The sequence below is a fragment of the Epinephelus fuscoguttatus genome, linkage group LG11, assembly GCF_011397635.1.
Source record: "Epinephelus fuscoguttatus linkage group LG11, E.fuscoguttatus.final_Chr_v1".
In the NCBI taxonomy this organism is placed as follows: Eukaryota; Metazoa; Chordata; class Actinopteri; order Perciformes; family Serranidae; genus Epinephelus; species Epinephelus fuscoguttatus.
Genome location: NC_064762.1, coordinates 28,664,296 through 28,686,876, shown reverse-complemented (window position 1 = coordinate 28,686,876; position 22,581 = coordinate 28,664,296). Strand labels below are relative to the sequence as shown.

At 39.9% G+C, this 22,581-nt stretch overlaps 2 protein-coding genes across 3 annotated transcripts in view; both read right to left on the bottom strand.

Annotated features, from left to right (window-relative positions):
• Window positions 1-465: 465 nt before the first annotated feature.
• ptrhd1 (peptidyl-tRNA hydrolase domain containing 1) lies at window positions 466-1,738 on the bottom strand. The gene is made up of 2 exons (XM_049589997.1): window positions 1,519-1,738; window positions 466-770 (listed from the first exon to the last, which is right to left on the bottom strand). Exons 1-2 carry the CDS (start codon window positions 1,726-1,728, stop codon window positions 600-602), a joined length of 381 nt encoding a protein of 126 aa, XP_049445954.1. The 5' UTR covers window positions 1,729-1,738; the 3' UTR covers window positions 466-599.
• Window positions 1,739-3,852: 2,114 nt separating this feature from the next.
• The window catches only part of fam184ab (family with sequence similarity 184 member Ab), a 230,106-nt gene continuing 211,377 nt past the window's right edge, over window positions 3,853-22,581 (bottom strand). Inside the window, exons 19-22 of one of the 2 annotated variants that reach the window (XM_049589644.1) lie at window positions 17,340-17,457; window positions 17,037-17,141; window positions 12,851-13,107; window positions 3,853-4,791 (exon numbers count right to left, since the gene is read on the bottom strand). In XM_049589644.1, the coding sequence (XP_049445601.1) occupies window positions 4,710-4,791; window positions 12,851-13,107; window positions 17,037-17,141; window positions 17,340-17,457 (562 nt within the window). In that variant the 3' untranslated portion in view covers window positions 3,853-4,709. The remainder of the gene's footprint in view (window positions 4,792-12,850; window positions 13,108-17,036; window positions 17,142-17,339; window positions 17,458-22,581) is intronic. The other variant, XM_049589645.1, reaches the window with a different exon arrangement.

Genomic DNA, 22,581 nt, shown 5'->3' with positions numbered 1-22,581 from the left:
GTCAATTTGAGGCTGGCATTAGACATTGTCCTAACATTGTATTTTGGTTACCCAACGTCACAACCTGAATTTAACCATATATCAATATCTAACAACGTTGGTGGCCGGCTGGGAATGTAAACTGTACTGTCTTTTCCAAGAGGGGGAAATCAGGGTCATACAAAAGAAAAGAAAGAAAGGAACAGAAAAAAAAGCAAACTGACTTTGTGCAAAAAAAAATTCAGAAGGTGTGTGACAAAGACGTGGATCCAGAGAGGATGGGCGGGGGCCCACGGACGCTGCTTATCCATAGGGCCTAGAATTTGCTGCTATGCCCCTGCATGTGAGAACACTGGGCTAGTCACATGACATAGTAAAGATAGTTAAGATATACAATCATCATGTCAAAAACTTGAGAAACAGGTAGAAAAATGTAGTACTGAGAGTATTCTAGAGCTACGTTATAGTTCATGACCTGTAATACCAAACTTTAATCTTGGACATTGCAGGTGTTTAGGCTGCACTGAGACGAAGCGCATAACTCTTATTCACCTCTGATAGATGAAATTAGGTACTGACATGCATTGCGGTGCTTGGCTGGACAGTGTCTTTCAAGGCAGTCATTTGAAGAGTTTGAACTTGCGCAGCAGCGGCTGGACAGTCTCTTTAGGACATGGCTTCAGAGCCAAACAGGTGGGGATGTTTTCTGGTTGTTCGATCCAAAGCTTGTGGGCCACACCGGCCTGTGTTAGAGTCTCTGATAGGCCGGAGAGGGCGGCCTCGTCTGGGGCCTGGAGGAAAACAGATGCACACATTTATAGTAGTCCAAGACTGAGCCACAGATCCCACATTACTTCACATTTTATTCAAGTGCTCCATGTGAGAAAAAAAGATATTTGCTGTGGATTTAATACTAAACTGTAAATCTGTCTAAACCACATACAATGATTGAATTTAAATCATCTAAATGCATGGCTGGGATCTTTTACAGAGGGAGCTTATCTGATATATGACATTCATATAAGTAACGTTATAATAATCAAGATTGTTGTTATTTAGTTGCCTTATATTTACATACTTAAATCTTGCTTTGAAGAAATAGCATACAAGAAACCACCATACTCATTAGAAATTCTGTCATTTCATACATTGTTAGCTTGTCAGCACAAACTTATACCAGCCAGAAAACCATTCAACACCTTAATATATTTTTAGGGGGTCACTTTTAAATTCGGCATCCATATTACACACCAGACATAACGTTTTTAATAGTAAAATCCGTTTTTTAATCGCTTTAACGCTGCTTCTTTAAACACGTGTTAGCCAAAGTGGCTAGATAAAGTGAAGAGGGGAAGCTCGTGCAAACGGTTTAAATATGAACCTTTTAAAAACGTATTCATGCCGAATGAAACAGTTTGCCAAAACAGCTTATAATTTTGTATTATATTTAATGTAATACACGACATAAGCGCTAAACTGACTAAAATATTCAAAATGACAAATATTTGAATGGAGTTTGGCGTGACGTGTGGCGCTTACCCCCAGCACCACTTTATGCATGGAGTCCAGCTCGGCCAGGTACCGCTGGGTGTCCGGGTCTCCGTAGTGAAGGTGGATGGCGGCGGTCGCGGCATGACAGGCCTGAGTTATAACGGCTCCCAGGGGCCAGGACAGCTTGTGAACCAGATCCGACCGGACAATAACATACTGGACCAACCGGCTGGGAGACCCGGCTCCCGTAGCTGCCATTTTTACCCCAACCCGGACAGGAACTGATTCAGGGTTTATTTATTTTCCGGTTCAGCTGATGTGGAGTTGATTACTAAACGTTAACACAACGCTACTGCACCCTGCTGGTCAGTTTCAAAACTGCAGTCTGCCTGCCTTAGCTACCAGCAAATAATGTTTATTCTGTGAAAACGTTTGGGAAGTAAAAATAAAATAAATTATTAAAAATAAATATTAAAAAATAAAAATAAAAAATCTGTTCCAGCTCCTCCTCTTCATAAATAGTTTGCAAGATAAATCTGCAATTTAGGGAAAAAAAGACAAACACAATTAGGACATAAAACAAGCCAGTTACTTTTAAAAAAAAAAAAAAAAAAAAAAAAAAAGTATTAAATAGCTAGGCAAAGCACACTGTGCCACTGTTTTCATCTGCTCCTCTTCCTTGCCTGGTTCTTTATCATCACCTATTCTGAGTTTTTTTTTTTCCCCCCCAAACTAGACTACTTTTGGTTCGGTATTTTTCATTCTAACGACACCGATGCATTAAATACAATATCACAATATGCATGAATGAGAACAGCATTTTGGGGTACTCAGTCCTTACACACTGTATACATAATGACCCTTCACTGTCTCATCTCGTGCGCCTATTGTGTATTTTCAGCTGTTTTGAATAAGACAGTTCAGTCTGGGTTCGAAACAATACATTTTATATTCCATGTATAGTTTTCCAGTAGCCCAAACTACCACTGCCAAATTAAAAATGATAAAGGTGTGAACTATCTTGTTTTTTGTCAAACCTGTGGTAAAGACAGTGACTGATGACCAAGTGGCTCTTTAATGCATACTAAGCCATCTGGGAGAAACACTATCAATGTAATCAACCTGAGAAGAGATTCACTCACCAAAATAATTAGGAAGAGGTTGTTCGTCATTCTGCCTGTATCGTAGTATGCTATTATACAGACAGCAGTTACAGCTCAGGCTGAGGAAGTATGGAAGTTCATTAATGATGAAACATTTACATCTGTAAAAAGTTAAACTATTTCTGTGTCTCATCAGCTGTTTTTATTTGTCTGGAATACTTTAACTGTATCCTGCTTGTGAGCACTTTCTCACATTCTCAGCTTACTCTGAGAAAATATTGAGAAAAAAACTTGTAACTGGCCACGTATTGAACGTTTTAAACTTGTTCTGCATCAAGTTTGTGGTTCAAGTTCTTTATTGTCATATGCACAGCAATAACAGTGAAGCAGTTGTTGGCGATATTCTAAGTTTTCAGGCTCCCTCAAATAATCCTCATCCATCCATTTTCAACCTCATATCTCGTGGGAGCAGCAGGCCAAGCAAAGTACTCCAGACGTCCCTCTCCTCAGCAATGCTTTCCGGCTTGTCCAGGGGACCCTAAGGTGCTCCCAGGCCAGATATAAGTAATGCCTCCAACGTTTTCTGGGTCTGCCCCGGGGCCTCCTACCAGTGGGACGTGCCCAGAACACCTCTAAAGGGAGGCGCCAAGGAGGCATCGTGATCAGATGCCTGAGCCACCTCAACTGGCCCCTTTCGACATGACGGAGCAGCGGCTCTACTCTGAGCTCCCTCCAGATGTCTGAGCTCCTCACCCTATCTCTAAGGCTGAGCCCAGCCACCCCACGGAGGAAACTCATTTTGGCTGCTTGTATCCACAAACTCATTCTTTCGGTCACTACCCAGAGCTCATGACCATAGGTGAGGGTTGGGATGTAGATGGACCAGTAAATCGCAAGCTTTGCCTTCCAGCTCAGCTCAGTTTTCACCATATGGTCCGGCACAGTGCTCGCATCACTGCAAATGGGGTCATGTTCACGAGTGAAGGTAGAATGGCGTCATACAAATACCTTAAAAAGAAAATTGCGTAAGTAAAATCTAATTAGAATCGAAGACATAAAGACATAACCTAGTGCAATGGTTAAAAAACAGAAATAAAATAGATTATATAATACTGTGGTAGACAGATTTAATAGTTAAATTTATAAACTGTAATGTAATATGTATTTTGTCATCAATGAACCTCCGATTTACTCAAATAACTGACAAACAAACCAGTAAATGTCACAATAATTATTTATTAAGCATACACATTATAATATAAATATAAAATATGCTATTTTTGTTTTTAAAATTGGTGAGACATCATTATATCTGTGTTGAGACAGACAACCATACAAACAGGTTTTAATATTCTACCAAAATCTGCTGAAACTTCTATGCAGCTGTAACAAACTTGCCATGATGGTGCCGTCCTAAAATCAGAGCCTGTATTCATGGAGCATATCAGAGCAGTGTAACTGATCTAGGATCAGGTCCATGTAAATGTCACCATAAATGAGGAGGCAAACTGGTCTTAGATCAGCGCTCCTAGTCTAAGATGCTGTATGCAGTGGGCCCACGTACAGAGAGAGCACAATAACCTACCGTATATTTCTTTATATATATATTTCTTACTGTAGTCCAACAATGGCAATTAGCAGCATGATAATGCACCACTCATTTTTTTCTAGTTCCGAGAAACTGCAAAATAAGTTAGGAAGTAAATAAATAAAATTAACATCAAACATACTGATGATCATTGTCACTGTACTAAGAGAGAAACTCGTCCACAGTGAAACAATCAGAGATAATCAAACAATCAAATCAGATCAGAGTGATGACATTTGACGGTCAGGGTTCGGATTCAATTCAGTTTCACCTCAGTCAACAACAGGAAGTGGATAATCATTACATTTTTTAAATTTATTTATTTTTTAACCAAAGTGAATGACATCGAGTTCTCTGTGAGAATTAATTCTCAAACCAATAATTACAGTCTCAGTTGGCCGAACTCAAAGTGAACTGATCCCCGAACCGATCAATGACAATAAAGAACAAATAGTTTTAATAATTTTTTCTCTTTTTTCTGTGTTTTTTCTTCATTTTTTAAGTTTGGTTGACATGCTGAATCCTTGTGTTTGCAGGTTTGTGGTCAATCAAAAGGAGAAGTATTGAGCGAACCACTCCTGGCGCTGGGCGTCCGGGGAGTCGATGGTGGAGTCCTTCGTTTCAGGAGGGCTTCAGGACGGAGAGCGCAAACAGGAAAAAAAAAAAAAAATCACCACAACAAAAATAAAGACAGAAAGAGACAAGTCAGGGAAGAAGCCAGAGGTTGATTCAGTAGTCTTACACCTGACTGAATGGTAGGAGCAAGGTTGAAACATACTTAAGCTTACCAGGCATAAAACCTACTATGAGTTGATCATTTTTTTGCAATTAAGACGTCTGTTGTTCTACTATCACTAGCTACAGTCTTTAACACTAATCTGAAAGGTTAAAAGATGATTTAAATGAAGGTGCAATACACTTTTTGTCCAAAAGATGGCAGCAAAGTCATTGTCAAGATCCAGGGAGAGAGTAGAGTAGGGATACACTGCTGTGCTATGTCCTCAATTCCATACATTACAGCTATATACAGTATGCACTTATTCTGTCATAATAAACAGTTTTTGCAGTTAGTACACAAAATAAAAGTAAACTGTGTATTTTTTTTGACTAAATAAAAATTAGTTCAAGTTTTATACAATGCACTGAGTACTTTTACTTTTAATACTCTCATACCTATTGACATTTTCCATATTAAATGTTCATACATTTACTTTTTTCACTTAAAATAGAGTATTTTTACAGCACATCATTAGTACTTTTACTTAAGTTAAAGATCTGAATACTTCCTGCACCACCCTTGGCATGTAATAGGCCTAACAATGTTTTAGCATAAAAAAGAAACTGCGTGTGTACATCTAATACATTATCTTACTGCACAACCTCGATCAAACCTCATAAACTATTTCAAGTATAGTGTTTTGTTTTTTTTTTACAGTAAAATGTCAATCACCGGTGGTATCTGCACGACCAGACGGAGCTGTTGCTCCTTCCTGACTCATGTCCTTAGAGGGAAAACATGTTGTTCTTTAAAGTTTGAACTAATTAGGCTGAGTGTTTGCATCTATCAAAACAAACACCTATTGGAGCTTCTTCTGCTTTCTTAATTGGCTTCTTCGTAAACAAACAGTCCCATAACCCCAGGGTAATATTTAAATTTTGGGGCAGTGGGGGCGGGGGTCATTTTTTTTGGTTGTTGTTTCCTAAGCTTGAAGGCGTCAATTACTTTCCATAAAGCTTCTCTTGTATTTGTGCAGCATGATGAATCGTGTTTATACTGTACATGGTCCCAAATTCAGAATCAAAGGGTTCTGTCTTCAGTTCATAAAAGATTAATTGTAATATATACAGTCATTTCCATACAACAATAGCCATCCACTAGAAAATAGCATTAGCGGAATCTCTCTCAATGATAATATCTTTCTGTCTTTTAATGCCGACAACAGGAGGTGGTCTAATCTGAATGTTTGAGCAAGATAAGAAGAAACTTTATTGATCCATGAGGGTAAGTTTGGCCAGAACAACAGCAAAATGGCAAAAGTGTTCATATCTATTAAAAACAATGAGTGATTATATCCATATTAGTTAAACTGATATAAAATACTCATGAAATAAAAGTTTATGAAGAGCATGTATGTGTTATCTACTGCGTCTGGGCATTAGGAAGTAAAAAACAACATTCATCTCATCAAATGTTTTTTGGCTATCATTTTAGGTAGATACAGAAACTGTAGTTTGTGATGATGGCCAATGCAAGAAGAGAAGTGAATGAAAATGTGAGCAGAGGTGTTTTGATGTTGATTTGAGGGACATTGGGAAGGAAATGTGATGGAGAAGGCATGAAAAGAGATTGGCAGAGGATAAGATGATGAATCACGATCAGAGGAAAAAACAAGAAGAGGAGAGAGATGACAAGAAGAGAGCATCAAAGGAGAGGTGATGATAATGTGATGTAATACAATCCTACAGGTTACACTGCCTATGTTTGTCTGACCCAACAGACCCATCAGGATTAGTACAGAAACATTTCACCTAGTGTGTTATTTGTGTTCAAATTTGAATGACTGCCATTTTGTTTGCAATTACTATTCAGCATTAAGGTCCAACTGAAATTCAACTGTGTATTTTTGCTGCTACAGCCTTCATATCTGCTCTGAAAGATCACATGTTCTATATTCTTCTTTGAGGGAAAAAAAAACAAAAAGAAGGAATTTACATTATTGGTTTAATTTTATGCCCCACTCTAGTTTTGCATTAATTGACCATAACTTTGTTGTGGTATCCGTCTGCATATATGGAGACCTTACTTCGATACAGCCAATCAAATCTGGCATTAAGCAGTTACACTGGCCCAGACATGAACTTGCTACACAACACAAGAATCATAGACAATGACTAAGAACCCAGGTTAGGTTTCCTGTCTCCCGTCAAGCCATCTTCTTATCTAGCTTACAAACATGATCCCATTTTGTTCTGCATCTGAGCTTGTTGAACAAGCTAACAAACAAACAAACAAACAAACATTCACTGGGGAAAAGTGCACCATTAATGTCAGTGTGCAGGTTAGATAGTAAATTAGCTGCAGCACATTAAAGAGCCTGCAAATATCACTTAGGTTGGTGAGATGCTGGTGTGGTCCTACTCTTCAATACCACTGACAACATGCTGTCTGCCCATGACATGTAGGCTATGGTTCCCTATGGTGTAATACTGGGTATAACACTGGTGCTCTCTCGTTCTCCATACAGTGTAACACTGACACTCTCTGGTTCCCTATGTTGTAACACCTACACACTCTTGTTACCTACAGTGCAACAACAACACTGTGTTGTTCCCAATAGTATAACAACGATACTCTCTCATTCCTTATGGTGTAACACTGGAACTCTCTCGTTCCCTACAGTGTAACAGCTGCACTGTTTCGTTCCCTACGGTGTGACACTGGCATTCTTTCATTTTCTAACATCAAATTTCTCAGGTTCCCTACAGTGTAAGACTGGCACTCTCTGACTCCCTACAGTGTAACACTGCCACACTCTGGTTCCCTACAGTTTAACACCCACACTCTTTAAATCCCTACAGTTTAACACCTGCACTCTCTGGTTCCCTGTGGTGCAACATCAACACTCTCTGGTTCCCTATGCAGTAACACTGGCATTCTTTCATTCTCTACAGTGTAAAACCAGCACACTCTCGTTCTCCCAACGGTGTAACACTGGGGCTCCCTTGTTCCCTGCAGTGTTACACCAAATTTCTCAGGTTTCCTACAGTGTAAGACCGGCACTTTCTGATTTACTACAGTGTAACACTGCCACACTCTGGTTCCCTACAGTTTAACACCCACATTCTCTCATTCCCTACAGTTTAACACCTGCACTCTATGGTTCCCTATGGTGTAACACCAACACTCCCTGGTTCCCTACAGTGTAACACCAACACTCTCTGGTTCCCTGCAGTGTAACACCTGCACTCTCTTGTTCCCTACAGTGTAACAGCGGCACTCTCAGGTTCTCTACAGTGTAACAGTGACACTCTCTGGTTCCCTACGGCGTAACACCAACACTCTCTGGTTCCCTACGGTGTAACACCAACACTCGCTGGTTCCCTACAGTGTAAAACCGACACTCTCTGGTTCCCTACAGTATAACACCAACACTCTCTGGTTCCCTGCAATGTAACACTGACATTCTCTGGTTCCCTACGCTGTAACATCGGCACAGACTGCCAGCTGTTGTCAATCACACACAGACAACGATACACTCCCTCTAGCCGGCTGAGACAAAATGATAATTCTTTCTTCCTTTTAATAATAAAAAACATGTTAACATAATTTTTGACTAAATGTTATTTCAGTCGGACTTTAAAGCTGCGACAATTTCTCATTGCATGACTTAAGATAATTATGTTGGCTTTCTGTCTCTTAACATCTATGTTAAGAGACAGAAAGAAGACTGTAAACTATTTGTAGCACATGACCTATGAAGAGGATGACCTACAAAAAGCTCAGAGTGTTCCTTTAAAGCTGCAACTTTATAGTTGTGCATGTTGTTTTTGGTCTGATTCCTGGAATAATACAGGTGTTTAAAACTCATGTTTCAATCTGCATTTTCCGTAATCAGTGGAAATGTTTTTATACAGTTTCATTCACCCTGTAGTCTGTGGGAACCATGACTGTATAAACCACACTGTACGCAACACAAGGGATACACATATAGTGTTTGAGGTTTGATGATTAAAATGAGCAAAATCTAAACATTTTAACAGCCTAGGTTTCCTCTCTCCTCTACATCTATCATGGTCTCATCAGTCCTAATTGACTAAATGTCAGTTACAGCGAGCTTTATAATTTATAAGTGTTTGGACATTTGTGTATGTCCCAGGCAGAAAACTGCTACCTGGACCACTGCAAATTAAGTTAGTGTTTTTCATCTTATTCATTATTGTTGAAACAAAAAACACAATAAGAGGAGGTAATAAGAGGATAACTTGTTTAAATCTGCTGCCTGAGCTTTGCTACAGCAGTCTGTGGTTGGTGTAACAGCGTACTTTCAGGTTGGGAATGAAAAACTATTCTACATATTAATTTCCCTGTTTGACTCACTGTTCAGTATTCATTGAGAAACTGAAATATTCTTGTTCAGACTCATGTTAAAAGTTCACTTAGATGAGGTCTGCTGTATAATACAAGTCCTCTTAAAGATATAAATACCGAAAGGGCCCAATGATTTAAAGGGGTCAAATTTACAAATTGCTGCTCAGTATTGCAGTCGAGGCAGAGAGATCAGTCTAACTACAAATGTTTGTCAAGAACAAAGAGTGTGCAGGGAGCGCAGAGACGAATCATTTAATGGAGTCTGAAAACATTTCAAAGCAGATCTATAATATCTGACCTCATACTGTCATTGCTTGGCTCTGTTGTGTGTGTGTGTGTGTGTGTGTGTGTGTGTGTGTGTTTAAGCTGCTGGTGCTCCTGCCTTCCCATAATAACAGGTTTGTCCCAAAGCTTTTGCAAAGCAGCCACCACATCTCATTCTTTACATAAACAGCAGCTAAAACATGCAGTAAGACAGATTAAAAATAACCAAAACATGCTCACACACGCACACACACACACACACACACACACACACACACACACACACGCTCACACATGCTGTAAACCTACATACCAGCGCCTAAAAACACAGTTTCTTGGCATGCGATACACAGACTGCATGTATTCATGTGAGAAGCATGTTACATAATTCATCATCATATCAGTTCACACCACAGCGACCAACCACAGCCATCATCGAGAAACAAGAGAAGCATTTATTGGACCACAGAGTTGAGAGGTAAAGCCATTTTCAAAATAAAACACCACCACACACAGAGGGGACAGTTCATGATAGCAAAAGACAATATCTACTTCATTATAAACTCATGTTAACAAAATAGTTTTGTTCACTTTGTACAAAATCCCATTTCGAGTTGAGGAGAAAAAGTGCAGCATGTGCAACATGCTGAAATTCAGATGAAGATGAGAGAATGAAGAACCACAAAATGACACAATGCACAACAGAAAGCCACGACAGACATAAACAGCAAGTTTTATAACTTCCTGAACAGAGGAGGGAACCCTGTCGGCATGCACACGGTTAACATGTTCAGACTGACGGACACGTGGAGAGGACAAAAAATAAAAAAACATGCCCCTTTTGCATTCCAAGGCCATTCTCTGAAGCTTCAGCTGGGACTCTTGTGTTAATATTCTGCTTATCATGTTAGTCGCTACATATTCAGCACTGTTATTAAAACACCTGTGATGCTGCTGATGTCTCTCAGTTCAAATGTGCTACAGGAAACATGCAATTGTGTCCTTTAATCTGAAATGAGGATCAGTCATTCACCAGTCTGTTTTAATCACAATCGTCCAATCATAGTGAGTAATACTCCAAGTGTAGTTTGGATGCTGGTTTCTTTTATTTCTACCCTTTCCAAAACCAAAAGAGCATAAAACTGTGAAGAATGCATTAAACAATTTGTTTATCTGCTCAGGTTCGCATGTCTGGCTGGTTATCTTTCTTACCTACGGTCGTAATGCAGTGGTACTTCCTGAGACAAGGCATTTCATACTTCATTATTTTATGGAGTTAAGCATAAAAAACTCTGTTCATGACTAGCACATCCACTGTGTAGTATTTCCTGCTGGCCCTGAATGCTACAATAAGCTAACATTAGCAGCTGCAGTGGATTTGGGGAAGTTTATATTCCCGAAACCACAGCTAATGTCGTTACCTGAGAAAGTGTAATATTTATCAAACACATTGCTTAGTCCTTCTCCCAAAAGCCATTTCTTTATCATACTTACAATAGAAGGAGTGACTAGACTACAAAACATCGCTGTTTCTTTATTTACAGCTTTGCCTCAGACATGTTAGCGTTAGCCTCAATCTATTAACACAATATCATTTATAGTATGTAGCCATCAAATGCATGTTTAAGACCTCCTAACAGGTTTTGTTTTAAAACCAGTCAGATGGAGACAACATTTTCAACCAATTCATGCAGCTGACGTTAGCTTAGTTAGCTAGCCAGCTACAGCTAATAAACTCTGCTAGCAACAGTTGTCATTTAAGCCAGCAAAACTGAAGCGTTTTTGTCTACTAAAACCATTTCAAAATTGGTAAGAATTTCAGGTGGAAAGTCTGCCATCGATATTGTAAGGTAAATATAGACTGAATCTCAATGTTTGTTTATTTTTGGAACAGCTTCTGGGTAGAAAACCCCGCGTCAGACACATAAAATGGCGCTGAGCAAAAGCTGCCTCAGTTGGTTAGATTTTGCCCACCTAAAATAAAAAATCGATATCACTTTTGATGTACACTATATTTAGAATATCTTCACCACTTTACATTGCTGTCAGACAGCTCTGTGACGGGGAAATGAAGATGAAGACAACATTATTAACCATTCATGGCACTGACGTTAGCTTGGCTAGCTAGCTAACTACAGCTAATAAACTCTGCTAACAACAGCTGCTAGCAAAATCGAAGCATGTTTGTCTACTACAGGCTGAAACCATTAAAAAATGACTAAGAATTTCAGGTGGAAAACCTGCCATCAATACTGTAAGCTGCATAGACCATATCGCAATGCTTGTCTATTTTTTAGAATAGCTTCTGGGTAGAAAACCCCAGCGTCAGGCACATTAAATGGGCAAAAACTGCCCCAGCTGGTTAGTTTTTGGTCACCTAAACAAAGGCCTACCTAAACAAAAATCAATATCAGTTTAAGTGTACACTGTATTTAGAATATCTTCTTTACCTTGCTGTCAGACAGCCCTCTCCGGCAGGGAACTGAAGCTGTTATCTCAAAACCACCAATTTTACTTTGCAGAACACGGGAGTTGCTGGTCTACTGTTTCCTCTATCAATCAGTGTTAATGGTAAAGCAGGGAAAACGTTTAAAATATAGCATACACTTTGATTGATTGATTGATTGTTTTTTTTTTAGGTGGCTAAAATACATTTTGTTGCAGCCCTCATCCGCATTAGTAGGCTAACTGCTTAGCTTCTGTGCCCAGAGAATTGGTTTATCAAAGACTCTAGCAAGCAACACAGTACATAGAATGAGCACAGCAGAGACTACCGCTAACTTTAAACAATAAAGTTAAAGCTAAAAATGACAAAAGAAATAAGTTTGTCAATCTCCGCAGTTGAGTTATCAGCCTGGAAGTGATTGATGTTAGCGTGACGTCACAGTAATTTGGTCTATTGTACAAGAATACAAAGCTTGACAGACCTAACAACAGAACTTAAGGTAGCTAGGCTTTTTACATCACATTGGAGCATTTGCTCTGACTTCTATTTTACACTCTGAAGCTTGACATGGCAATGATTTCATGCTCCTTGTGGTTTATGAAAAGGCCAGACTTGGCTGGAAGGGATGAAAATGTAAAACACCAGTTATTATGCCACTGTACCTTTTCAAAGCCAGAAACAACAGAGCTCTGGTGTTTTTTAAAGGCTTTTGTCAAAGAACAAAAGGCCTAAAATACAGTCTCTACATTCAAGGTCTGACTCAGGCTATGAGTCAACTCATTAAAAGTGCTTTTAACCAGCAGGAGTTTCCAATTAACCTGAGGTCTGTGATTGGATGATTGATGCGTGGACTGACCAGCTGCTGCCCGTCGGGGCTGAAAAGGTCTCACCTCATGAATTTCTTGGGTTCGGTGGGAGGGGTCGGCGGGGGAAGAGGTTTGTTGGAGTTGAGTTCAAGATGGTGAAGGGGGGAGTTGGGGATGGGCTCTAGGCGGCTTGGCTGGGCTGGGGGCGGGGGTGGGGGCTGTGGGGGCTGCCCACTTCCTGAACCCGCCACACCCACGCCCATACCTGCTGCCTCCAGAGCCCTGACACTAGGAGAGCTGCTGAATCTGCTGGCTGCTGTTTTCTCATTCTTTTTCTTTTGCTACACAGAAAAAAAGAAAAGGAGGGGCATGGGGGTCAAAAAAGGAGCAAAAGGGAAGTCTGAAACAAAATCATAATAAAAGATAAGAAGAAATGGAGGGGAAAAAGAGGGAAAATGGAGTACAGGGAGAGCCCTAGAGGTCTTAACAGTCCATCCAGTGAGAGACAGGAAAAGAGCAGCGTGCTAACTCGATCCTATTTAAATGCTGATCGAGTGAATGGATCAATCTGAAGACTGGCATCACTCAGTCTTAAACCAGCAGTCGCTCTGAGCAGAATGGAAGTTCAGATGAGGAGAGATGTGTCAAAGCAGGAAACATCTCACACTAACAAAATGGCTTGGAAAGCAAAGGAGAGCTGGAGAAAAAGTCAAGAAGGAAGAACAATCGAATCGGGTGGAGAACTCACACACACACGGTGGACACACAACACATATTCAAATATGTGGGAAGAAACACATGTCACAAGAACGAAAACACTGGAAGTTATAGAACCTGAGAGATGGTGTCAACAGTTATATACTGATCATGCAGCAGGGTCCATTCGACTCAGACATACTGTGAAGAATGACATATTGTGTTTTCCAGGAGCACTGGGAGCTTTAAATTTTCAAACAGCCTCTCATTATGAGCAATGGGATCCTGCTTGAACACACAGTTTTCAAACAGTTTAGGTCATTTCGTTTCAAGAGATTCACTTCAATTCTATTTTACTTCAACAAACAGAAAAATCTAGTGAATCACGTGATGTATTTTGGCAATGCATTGAATTCAGGATCACATTTTGAACTGTGACACCTTGGATTAAATGCTGTGAAGAAATGAGACCTTGGCAGGTACAACTATTAGCTTCCATTTCATACCAGTGGTGCTGTACGGAAGCGCATTGCATTCACTGGATAAAAAAAAAATTAGACACCTGATCTCGTAATTATGAGATCCTGATCTCGTAATTATGAGATCTTTTCTCATAATTACGAGAAAAGATCTCATAATTACGAGATAAGGCAGCGCAGCACAGCACTCGTGCTGAGCTTGTGTTGCGTTCAGGCGGTGTCACGTAAGTAACAACTTCCAACATTTAAATAGGTCATAGCACAAAACAGCAGCATGTCAAGTGACTTTTTACTTTTATTATATTCAATACAATTGTATGTTCCTAAATCTTGAGACACCTCATATGTAAGCTAGACAGACATTTCACCTGCTCATACTGTGCACACATGTACTGTATGTACTTAGTCCTAAAGAGCCCTTCTGGTGCCAGTAGATACATAGAAACATCCCAGAAGGCTGTGCTTTGCAAGCATACAAAAAACTTTCACGCATGTGAAAATTATTTTTCATGCGTGTGCTTCACCTCCGCTGCTACAACTCCATCCTAGGGGAAACACTGCTGTGTGCGTTTTGTGCAACAGGTGGATGTGGTAGTCTACTGGTAGAGTAGAGAGAGAGCTAAGTAGCGTTGAAGTACAGTAGAGCAGGGCAGAGAGATGGAAGCAAAATATATTAAACCTGCAGAATTGGAGAGAGGGGTGAAAAATAAATAGAGGTGGGCATGGCTCAAGTAGGGCGCAAAATTATAGATGGAGAATGATTGACACATTTTTCACTTTAAGCCCTGACACTGTCATATTCATGTAGGAATTAAGCTACAATACATGACATACGTTGTTTTAATTAATAAATACAGTGTGAATAAAGATTACATAACATAAAAATAACTGCAGTCTGTTAAGAAACTCTTAACACGAGCTGGCCACTACCGTGGTGCTGAAACTAAATCAATTGATGTCAGGCACATCGATCACCCACCACTTCATCAGCGCATAGGCTAGTCACACACAGCCTACTTACTTTTCATCTTATTATTTTTTTTTTCCCGTCAGATTTCGGTGCGTAACTTGTGCCACAGCTCTGAGCGCACACAAGGGTCTTCATAAAACATAGATTCAAGATTCAATATGCACAATAAGGACACGCGTTTCCCTGCAGAATGAAATTCGTTCTTTTCTGTCACCAATTAATGCCAAACAATATAAATCTGAAGTATAAAATGGATCAAAATATATACGGTGTGCACTGTTTTAACATCTCCTTGCTCAGTGTAATATTAATGTGCCTGCCGCGGCTGGATCCGTGAGCGTTTGGTGGCTAAGAAGACTGTTAAGAGTGGGTCAGCTCGATTTTACAACTCTTTCTTAGTGAAAGATCTTCTTAAGCTAAGAGCGATCTGGGAAGCGCGGCCATTATCATGTCAACATACAGGGAAAATGTGTCTAGAGTTTATGACATTTACCGGGAGAGCTAGAGCCATTTGACTAAAGCTGACGTTATTACTGATGTAGCATGATGTTATTAGGTTAAATATTACATTTCTAACATTGTCTGAGCTGATTTATTGACACAGCATGCTGCATGTAGGCTGCTGTAACATTAGGTTTACAGAGGAAATAATGGGAAATAACGGGATGTGACTTAATCGTGTGAAAATATCATTAGCGTTAACAAGCGTTAGTTACGGGACAAGAGTCAAGAGTCACAAAGACTCAAGTAGGCTATGTTAAAAGTTACCTACAACCGGTGTATTTACTGTAAGCTATGTGTCCGGGGTCCTTCGCCTGTGGAACGAGTAATGTGACCACTAACTTGTCCCCAAACGAATGCATGTTTCTGTGAGGCCTAAGTGTTTCACTAACGTTCTTTATGTATTATGACGGATGTCAGACTGGCCGGTCAGTGGCAGAGCTGGGCCCAGAGTCACAAACAGCGCATTTCAACTGACACAGAACCACATCGTCAGAACACCGGCACGGTGCCGGTTCCCGAACCTAATTGAGTAGGCTACTTACAACGGCATGAAAGACAATCTGACATTCTGTTTGTTGTTGGTTATTTCCTTAAAAAACTACGATTTTATTCTCGTAATATTATGACTTCAATCTCATTAAATAACGACTTTAATCTCATAATTCAACTTTATTCTCGTAGCCTAATATTCTGACTTTTTCTCAGTTATGACTTCATTCTCGAAATCTCCGAATTTTTTTTCTTCAGTGTGGCCCTAATACTCCATCGTAATTTCCAATATATAGGCTACAAATTATAAGAAAGATATGGGATATAGTCAAGATGGCACCACCCGAGTGGCAGCTGGTTACAGTAGTTCCGACCCCCCTTCGTGTGGTTCTGAGCGAAGCAGTGGCTAATGTGGCACCTTTCCTGATCTCATAATTACGAGATCCTTATCTCGTAATTATGAGAAAAGATCTCATAATTACGAGATCTTTTCTCATAATTACGAGATCAGGATCTCGTAATTATGAGATAAGGTGTCTAATTTTTTTTTTATCCAGTGAATGCAATGCGCTTTCGTAGTGCTGAAAGAACACCACGTTTCCTATTAATCCTGTTGGTTCTTCTCCTCTTTCACCGTCCTTGGAGGCTTCACTTGAATTAAAAACAGTAAACTTGTTAAAATTGTTTTTTTCCCCAATTTTCTCTCCAATTTTCCATCGCCCTTTTACCACCTGCCACTTGCTGTAAAGTCTGTGAGTTTTCACTGGAACATCTTAATCCTGTCTTTTGCTGTAAAACACCTTCCCTTTGTGTTGTTGCCTTATAAAACAGTGCAGCAGATCACCCTGGAACACTTGGGTCAAAGCTGACAGTCTCCTCCAAAACGGTCTCATTTGTTGAAACAGCGATTGGGGATAATATTTGAAAATTACTGTGATCATGATTTATGGTTGTTAATGCCAACGGTACCATTTTATAAAACGTCAGTACTGATTGTTCTACCAATCGATCAGCACTGATGGATCTGAAATGGGATGGAGTGGATATCATCTTTGCTATGTATTAAAAATAAATCGACAGGCTCATCAGAGTGCCCCTGTGTGTGGTGCGTTCCAGGACGTCAGGGCCTTACCTTAATGAGTGGGTTGATAACTCCTACGTTAGGACTGGCATTGAACACTTTGTTGAAGTTGGTCTCCCTGTTGACGAGTTCCAGCTGGTAGAACTTCTTATCGTCCTGGAGGAAGAAAACCATGTGAGCTGACGGGAGACTCGAGGGACTGTGAAAACAGTTGTTGTGTATATCCAATCTGTCAAAAACAAAAACTTGTGCTGCTGCATCTAAAAGCTAAAAATAAACCAGAGATGGAGTACTTTCCTTTTCACACCTCCTGCTGTATATTGCACACACATTACCTCATCAGCCTTTACCTACCACCAGTTTCTTGACTAGAGATTCTCTCTCAGACACCATGTCCTTAAGCTCGGCGATGAGCTGCAGATCTTCAGGACGACTCTCCCTGTTCCTGAACTTTTCCTCTGTACCCTCCAGCCTGTAAGAAAAAAAACCCAGAACCATAAATACTCTGCATCACAGATCCACTGAACACCATTCAGGCTTGGATATCTTATGTAAATACAACTGCAGTGTTGGAATGTAACTAAGTACATTTACTCAAGTACCGTTCTTAAAGCAAGATGTTGCTGATTTTCAACCAGCTCTGTATCATAGTGTGTGCAGATGAACCCTTGACCGCCAGTGCCTGAAGGTGCTCATTTGCTGGCAGACTGCTGGAAATCAAGGCTTTTGCCTCACCCAGCAAACCTTTGCCAGTGGATGGGCTAGAAGCTCCGGGTGCTGGTGGTGTTGCTTGCAGCTCGTTCAATACACTTTGGACTTGAAGCCAGCAACACTGTGTCTGCTTCATTTCTTTCTATCTCCCCTTACAGGTAAGAACAATGGTTGTAATATGTTCAATAACTGTGTATGCATGTTTTCTGAGTTACAAGGAATGCACTGGTGGTAAATATCTGTGTCAAAAGCACCTTTAGCAAGTGAATATAGTTAAGTGAAACACTAGAGTGTAGACTCATTTTGACTTGGCCAGCGGACTTCACTACAAGCCAACTGGATGACTGCACAATGAGTACTTTTAATTTTCATAATCTAAATACATTTAGCTGACTTACTTGTTTCTGAGGGGAAAAACCCAAGTTATGTGTGCAGTTATACTAGTAACTGCACACATTAGTAAAATATGCAACATCAAATGTTAACTACACATCAAAAAAGGGCAGAAGTAAGAGCAGGTGAACTCGTTAGATCTTGCACTTTGTAGTATGTGTGTATTAGATGGAACCGTTCATGGGTTAAGAGAATTAAAAGCATGTACTACAGGGAGTAAAAAAAGATGAGTGATTCATGGGCTCTCCTTTTTCATTAGCTTTTGATCAATAAAACAGTAATTGTTCCCGGTGTAAAACCTCTGATTCATTTCATATTCGGTGACATTTTCCAAAATGCAGCACACGTTAAAGATTGCTGAGCAGAATGGGCATTAGCCGGTTCTTCAAGCGAAAAACAACCAATCATAGGTGACACCGTTGGCTGGAAAATGACAGATTTTTTTTAAAAATTGTGATGAAAGACAGAGAAAGCTTCTGAAAGCCTTTATCTGGCAACAGCAGCATGTAGTTTAGAGAAGGATTGCGCTGTAAAAAGTTTTTCCGTTTCAGGAAATTTTTAAATGTTTTAAATGTGACCAACACACAAGATATGATGAAAGTCATCGTATTGTTGTGTCAACCTCATGATCTCATACACAACTGTTACCAGAGTGTGTACTGAGCAAGTTTGGGGCATCTATCTAATTACAGTGCTGCAATTTTTCGTTGTGATTAAAAATAAATGTTTAATTTGGAGGACTCTGTTTTCCTCTGAGGTCAAAAAATACAAGTTTAAATTAAACAAGAACAAACACAAAACTGTGAAAATTAAACATTAAAACAGCCACTGACTTCAGCTACAAGCATCACTTTTTGGCTGTAAAGCTGGTCCCCTGCATGTTTAGCTGTGACTCTATTTCTAATTTTACCAAAACCTTATGTGACAATGAGCTAAACAGCCTTTCACTTCCCACGCTGGCACAGTACGAGCCACTGAGGGGTATCTTTGTGACATTTATGCCACAGTGTGAAGTCACACTTTCGTAAAGGCCGAACATCATGGCAGCTTGTCTTCCAGATAAACTGCGGCCTCTCCAAGGAACGTCCAGTGCTGTACAGGAGCAGCCACTGGAGCACTGCTCAGTGATACTGATACATACTGATCTGCACTTTCATCAGATACACTGTCTGCTGCTGTGCTGGTCCTTCTGTGCTCACTCTGACAGCCGTTTTATCGTATTCCTCCTGTTTGTCGGACACTTTCTGCAGCTTGAGCATCAGAATCTTTTTCTGTGCTCTGGCTGTGAACATGTTTAACAGGAACGGATCGTTATAAAAAAAAGAGAAGGGAACATGTTAGGTTAAATTATGAGTGCAAATGTACAATCACTTGCATTATTTAACTGCTTAAAGCAGTATTAAGGTTTTTTTGGGGGGGGGGGGGGCACTTTGGAAGCAGAAAAATCTGTGAAAACAATATTAATATTTTATCATATATTAAGTTTGGGCAAATATATTAGCACACAGTTTTCTATTTACACATTTAGTGGACATGAATAATAGACATATCTGAGCTTTTTTATTCACCCGCTTGGATTGTTATCAGCACATTTAATGCTTGTTATCTGTGTTAACAAGCCTCATAGATATGATTAAGAAGGGGTCTGCTACACCTACCGCCCTGGTTATCAACCCATTCAATGATCATTAGCGGTTTGTTAGGCTTCACTTTCATGTTCATCAGGTTAAGGTGCCAAATCAACATGGTTAGGTTAAGAAAAAGATCATTGTTGGGTATAAATATTGGTTTTACATAGACTCAAACCCCTGTCTGCTGAGTGAAAGTCCTGTGTCCATCTACCACCCTTCCACACCCAATCATTATGTGGACTTTCTCCCATGTGAGAAAGAGCCATGAAAGCCTTTTCTGGCAGAAAGTTTCACTTCATGGCCTGATAATGGCCTTCTCAACCTAACAGTAGGTGTGGCAGGCATCTCCTCATGCATATTTATGATGCTTATTACCACTGATATCGGCCATTTAATGGCCTGATAACAATATAATCAGCTGGGTTTTTTTTGCTAAAATTGACTGGAATTATGACAGAACAACACTTAACAGAAACAATAAAGTTGCAGGTTCAAAAACCAAAACAATGAGCTCATAGATGCTAAAAGAGGACCTGTACGCTAAGAACTTTTCTGACAATACACAATGAGTGGGGCAAACTCATAAAACCTACATCCGTAGCAAACTTTAGAAAATAAATACAAATGGAAAATGGAGACAAGAAAATCATCTATGAACCTACATAACACCCTACAGATAAAGCAGAGATGGGAAGCAGAGATGAACATGGTCATATCACAGGACATTTGGAAGGAGGTATGCACTGAGGCGCATCCGGTCACAAATTCCAACACATGAAGGGAATTTAATTTGAAAATAATAATTCGATTTTTCAGAATACCAGAAATAGTATCTTAATTGGACACATTCTAGCTCATGTTGGAAAAACTGTGGAACATGCATTGCCAATGACACCAATATATTTTGGTAATGTCTGAAGTTAGGTTTATATTAGAGAAAGGTAATTGATGCCCTTAAAGAGGTCTTTCAACAAGATGTTTCACAAAGCCCTACAGTAATACTACTGGGTGTTATCCCTGAAAGTCTGAATGTGAGGGATAAGAACTACCTCTTACATATATCAATTACAGCAGCCTTTATGTATATAATGTATAACTATCAGATGGCTAAAAACCAGACCCTCCCACAATGCAGTGAACAGATCTAAAAAGTCTGGGACCACTATCTGATGAATCAAATTACATACTCATTAAGATTCAAAAATCTGAATTTACTAAACGTTGGAGTCCAAAACTTTTATATTTATATTCCCCCCCCCCCCCCCCCAATGCACATATTGCATACATTGTATGTCATTGTCTGTGGAACAAATTTTGCACCTGCGCTTTATCTGTGTGATTATAATGTGGAGTGGACAATTATACTATTATTTTTCATCTCTTTCTATTTCCTATTTAAATGTTGCTTTTTCTAACCGATCAGTTAAGACTTGAGAGTGGATGTCTAGGCTGTTTTCTCACAAAAAAGGAAATGTATAAATTATACTGTTGTTGATGAAAACTAAATAGAAATAAAGTTCTAAAAAACAGGACCTCTAGAGCTATAATTCTCTGTAGCTTTGCCATTATGAATGACCCCTGTCACATTATTATGACTAATTTGAAACATTGTTCTTATCAAAAAATTGATGAGTGCACCAAGCTATTCGTTATAAGCAAATGAGTAGTAATGCAAGACTGGGTGTTTCTCCACCCCAGAAAACAAATTGCCTGTAAGTGATGTGCTGTTTTAATCTAACCGAGGCTAACACTTCCAGAGAGCTCATTTGTTTAGTAAACTTCTCACATGGAAGGAAGACAAATAATATCTTCTTTAGTAAAATTCATTAGTTCATGATCGGATTTAGAGGGCTCTTTTCTGCTTGATGTAGTATGTGTTGTTCCAGCGGGTATATATATATGTGTATATTTTCGTACCAGCTGGTTTAACTGTGGGTGAATTTCCTCGGGGCAGAAGCACACTGAGGCCAATATGAAGTGTCCAGCTATTTTATGCCTGACTGCCAAAGCATCAGCAACCCTTCACTGGGCAGGGAGACCCTCTGCCTCACCGAGTATCAGGTAGTGCAGTGTGACCAATGGCATTCATCATATGTTTGGGTATTTTTGTCTATGCTCACAGGGAGAGAATATTTCCAGGGTTTGCACAAATGCACCTGCTGCTCCTCGGTTTATATGCAAGCCATCAACACAACCTGCAGGGGGGGAATCCACATCCATCCTCTGCATGGTTAAGCTGATAAGAGATACTGGATGGACACTACTGCTCCCAATGTCAGCAATAAAGCTGCACCAAGACATGGTTTTTCAGGAAGTAGTTCATTTTTTGGGTGAAGGTGGTGTCTGTGATAAGACGATGATTTGGAGTTTCAGGGCGCTGGACTTTAATAAATCCCCAAACTGACAATGACTGATGGTCAAGGAAAGTGTTGGGTAAGTACTCCTGTTATCTTCAGCACCTTCTGGTCGTATTTTGTCATTTTCCCTCATTGCTGCTGCTGCTGCAGTTAGCATTAGCAAACTCAGTGGACTACATATTATGATTTTATTACATATATGATGCTCCTCTTCTTCCAGCCAAAACAGTGACCTCAAAGAACACAAACCCTAACTGTACGATATATGTCTAGTGGTGGGTGTTAAAGTGTAAATTCAATTAGCACAACAGCAAGCAGCAGCAGTGACCCACAGTCTGACACCAGCACACCGTTAGCATGGAAACAGAGGGTTTTGCAGGGAAGCTAACACGCCATCTACTTCTACTTCACTGCAAGCCGACTGGTTGTTGAAAGAGGTTACCAGCCTCATGTTCTAAAACCAACTGCTGGCGATTTGACCAGCTAAGTTGCAGGTGACACCAT

Bases quoted from the DNA above. Each gene is read 5' to 3' on its own strand.
- ptrhd1 (XM_049589997.1), bottom strand. From the start codon at position 1,728: ATGGCAGCTACGGGAGCCGGGTCTCCCAGCCGGTTGGTCCAGTATGTT. The intron at 771-1,518 runs GTAAGCGCCACA...GTTTTCCTCCAG, and splicing joins TGCATAAAGTGGTGCTGGGG to GCCCCAGACGAGGCCGCCCT.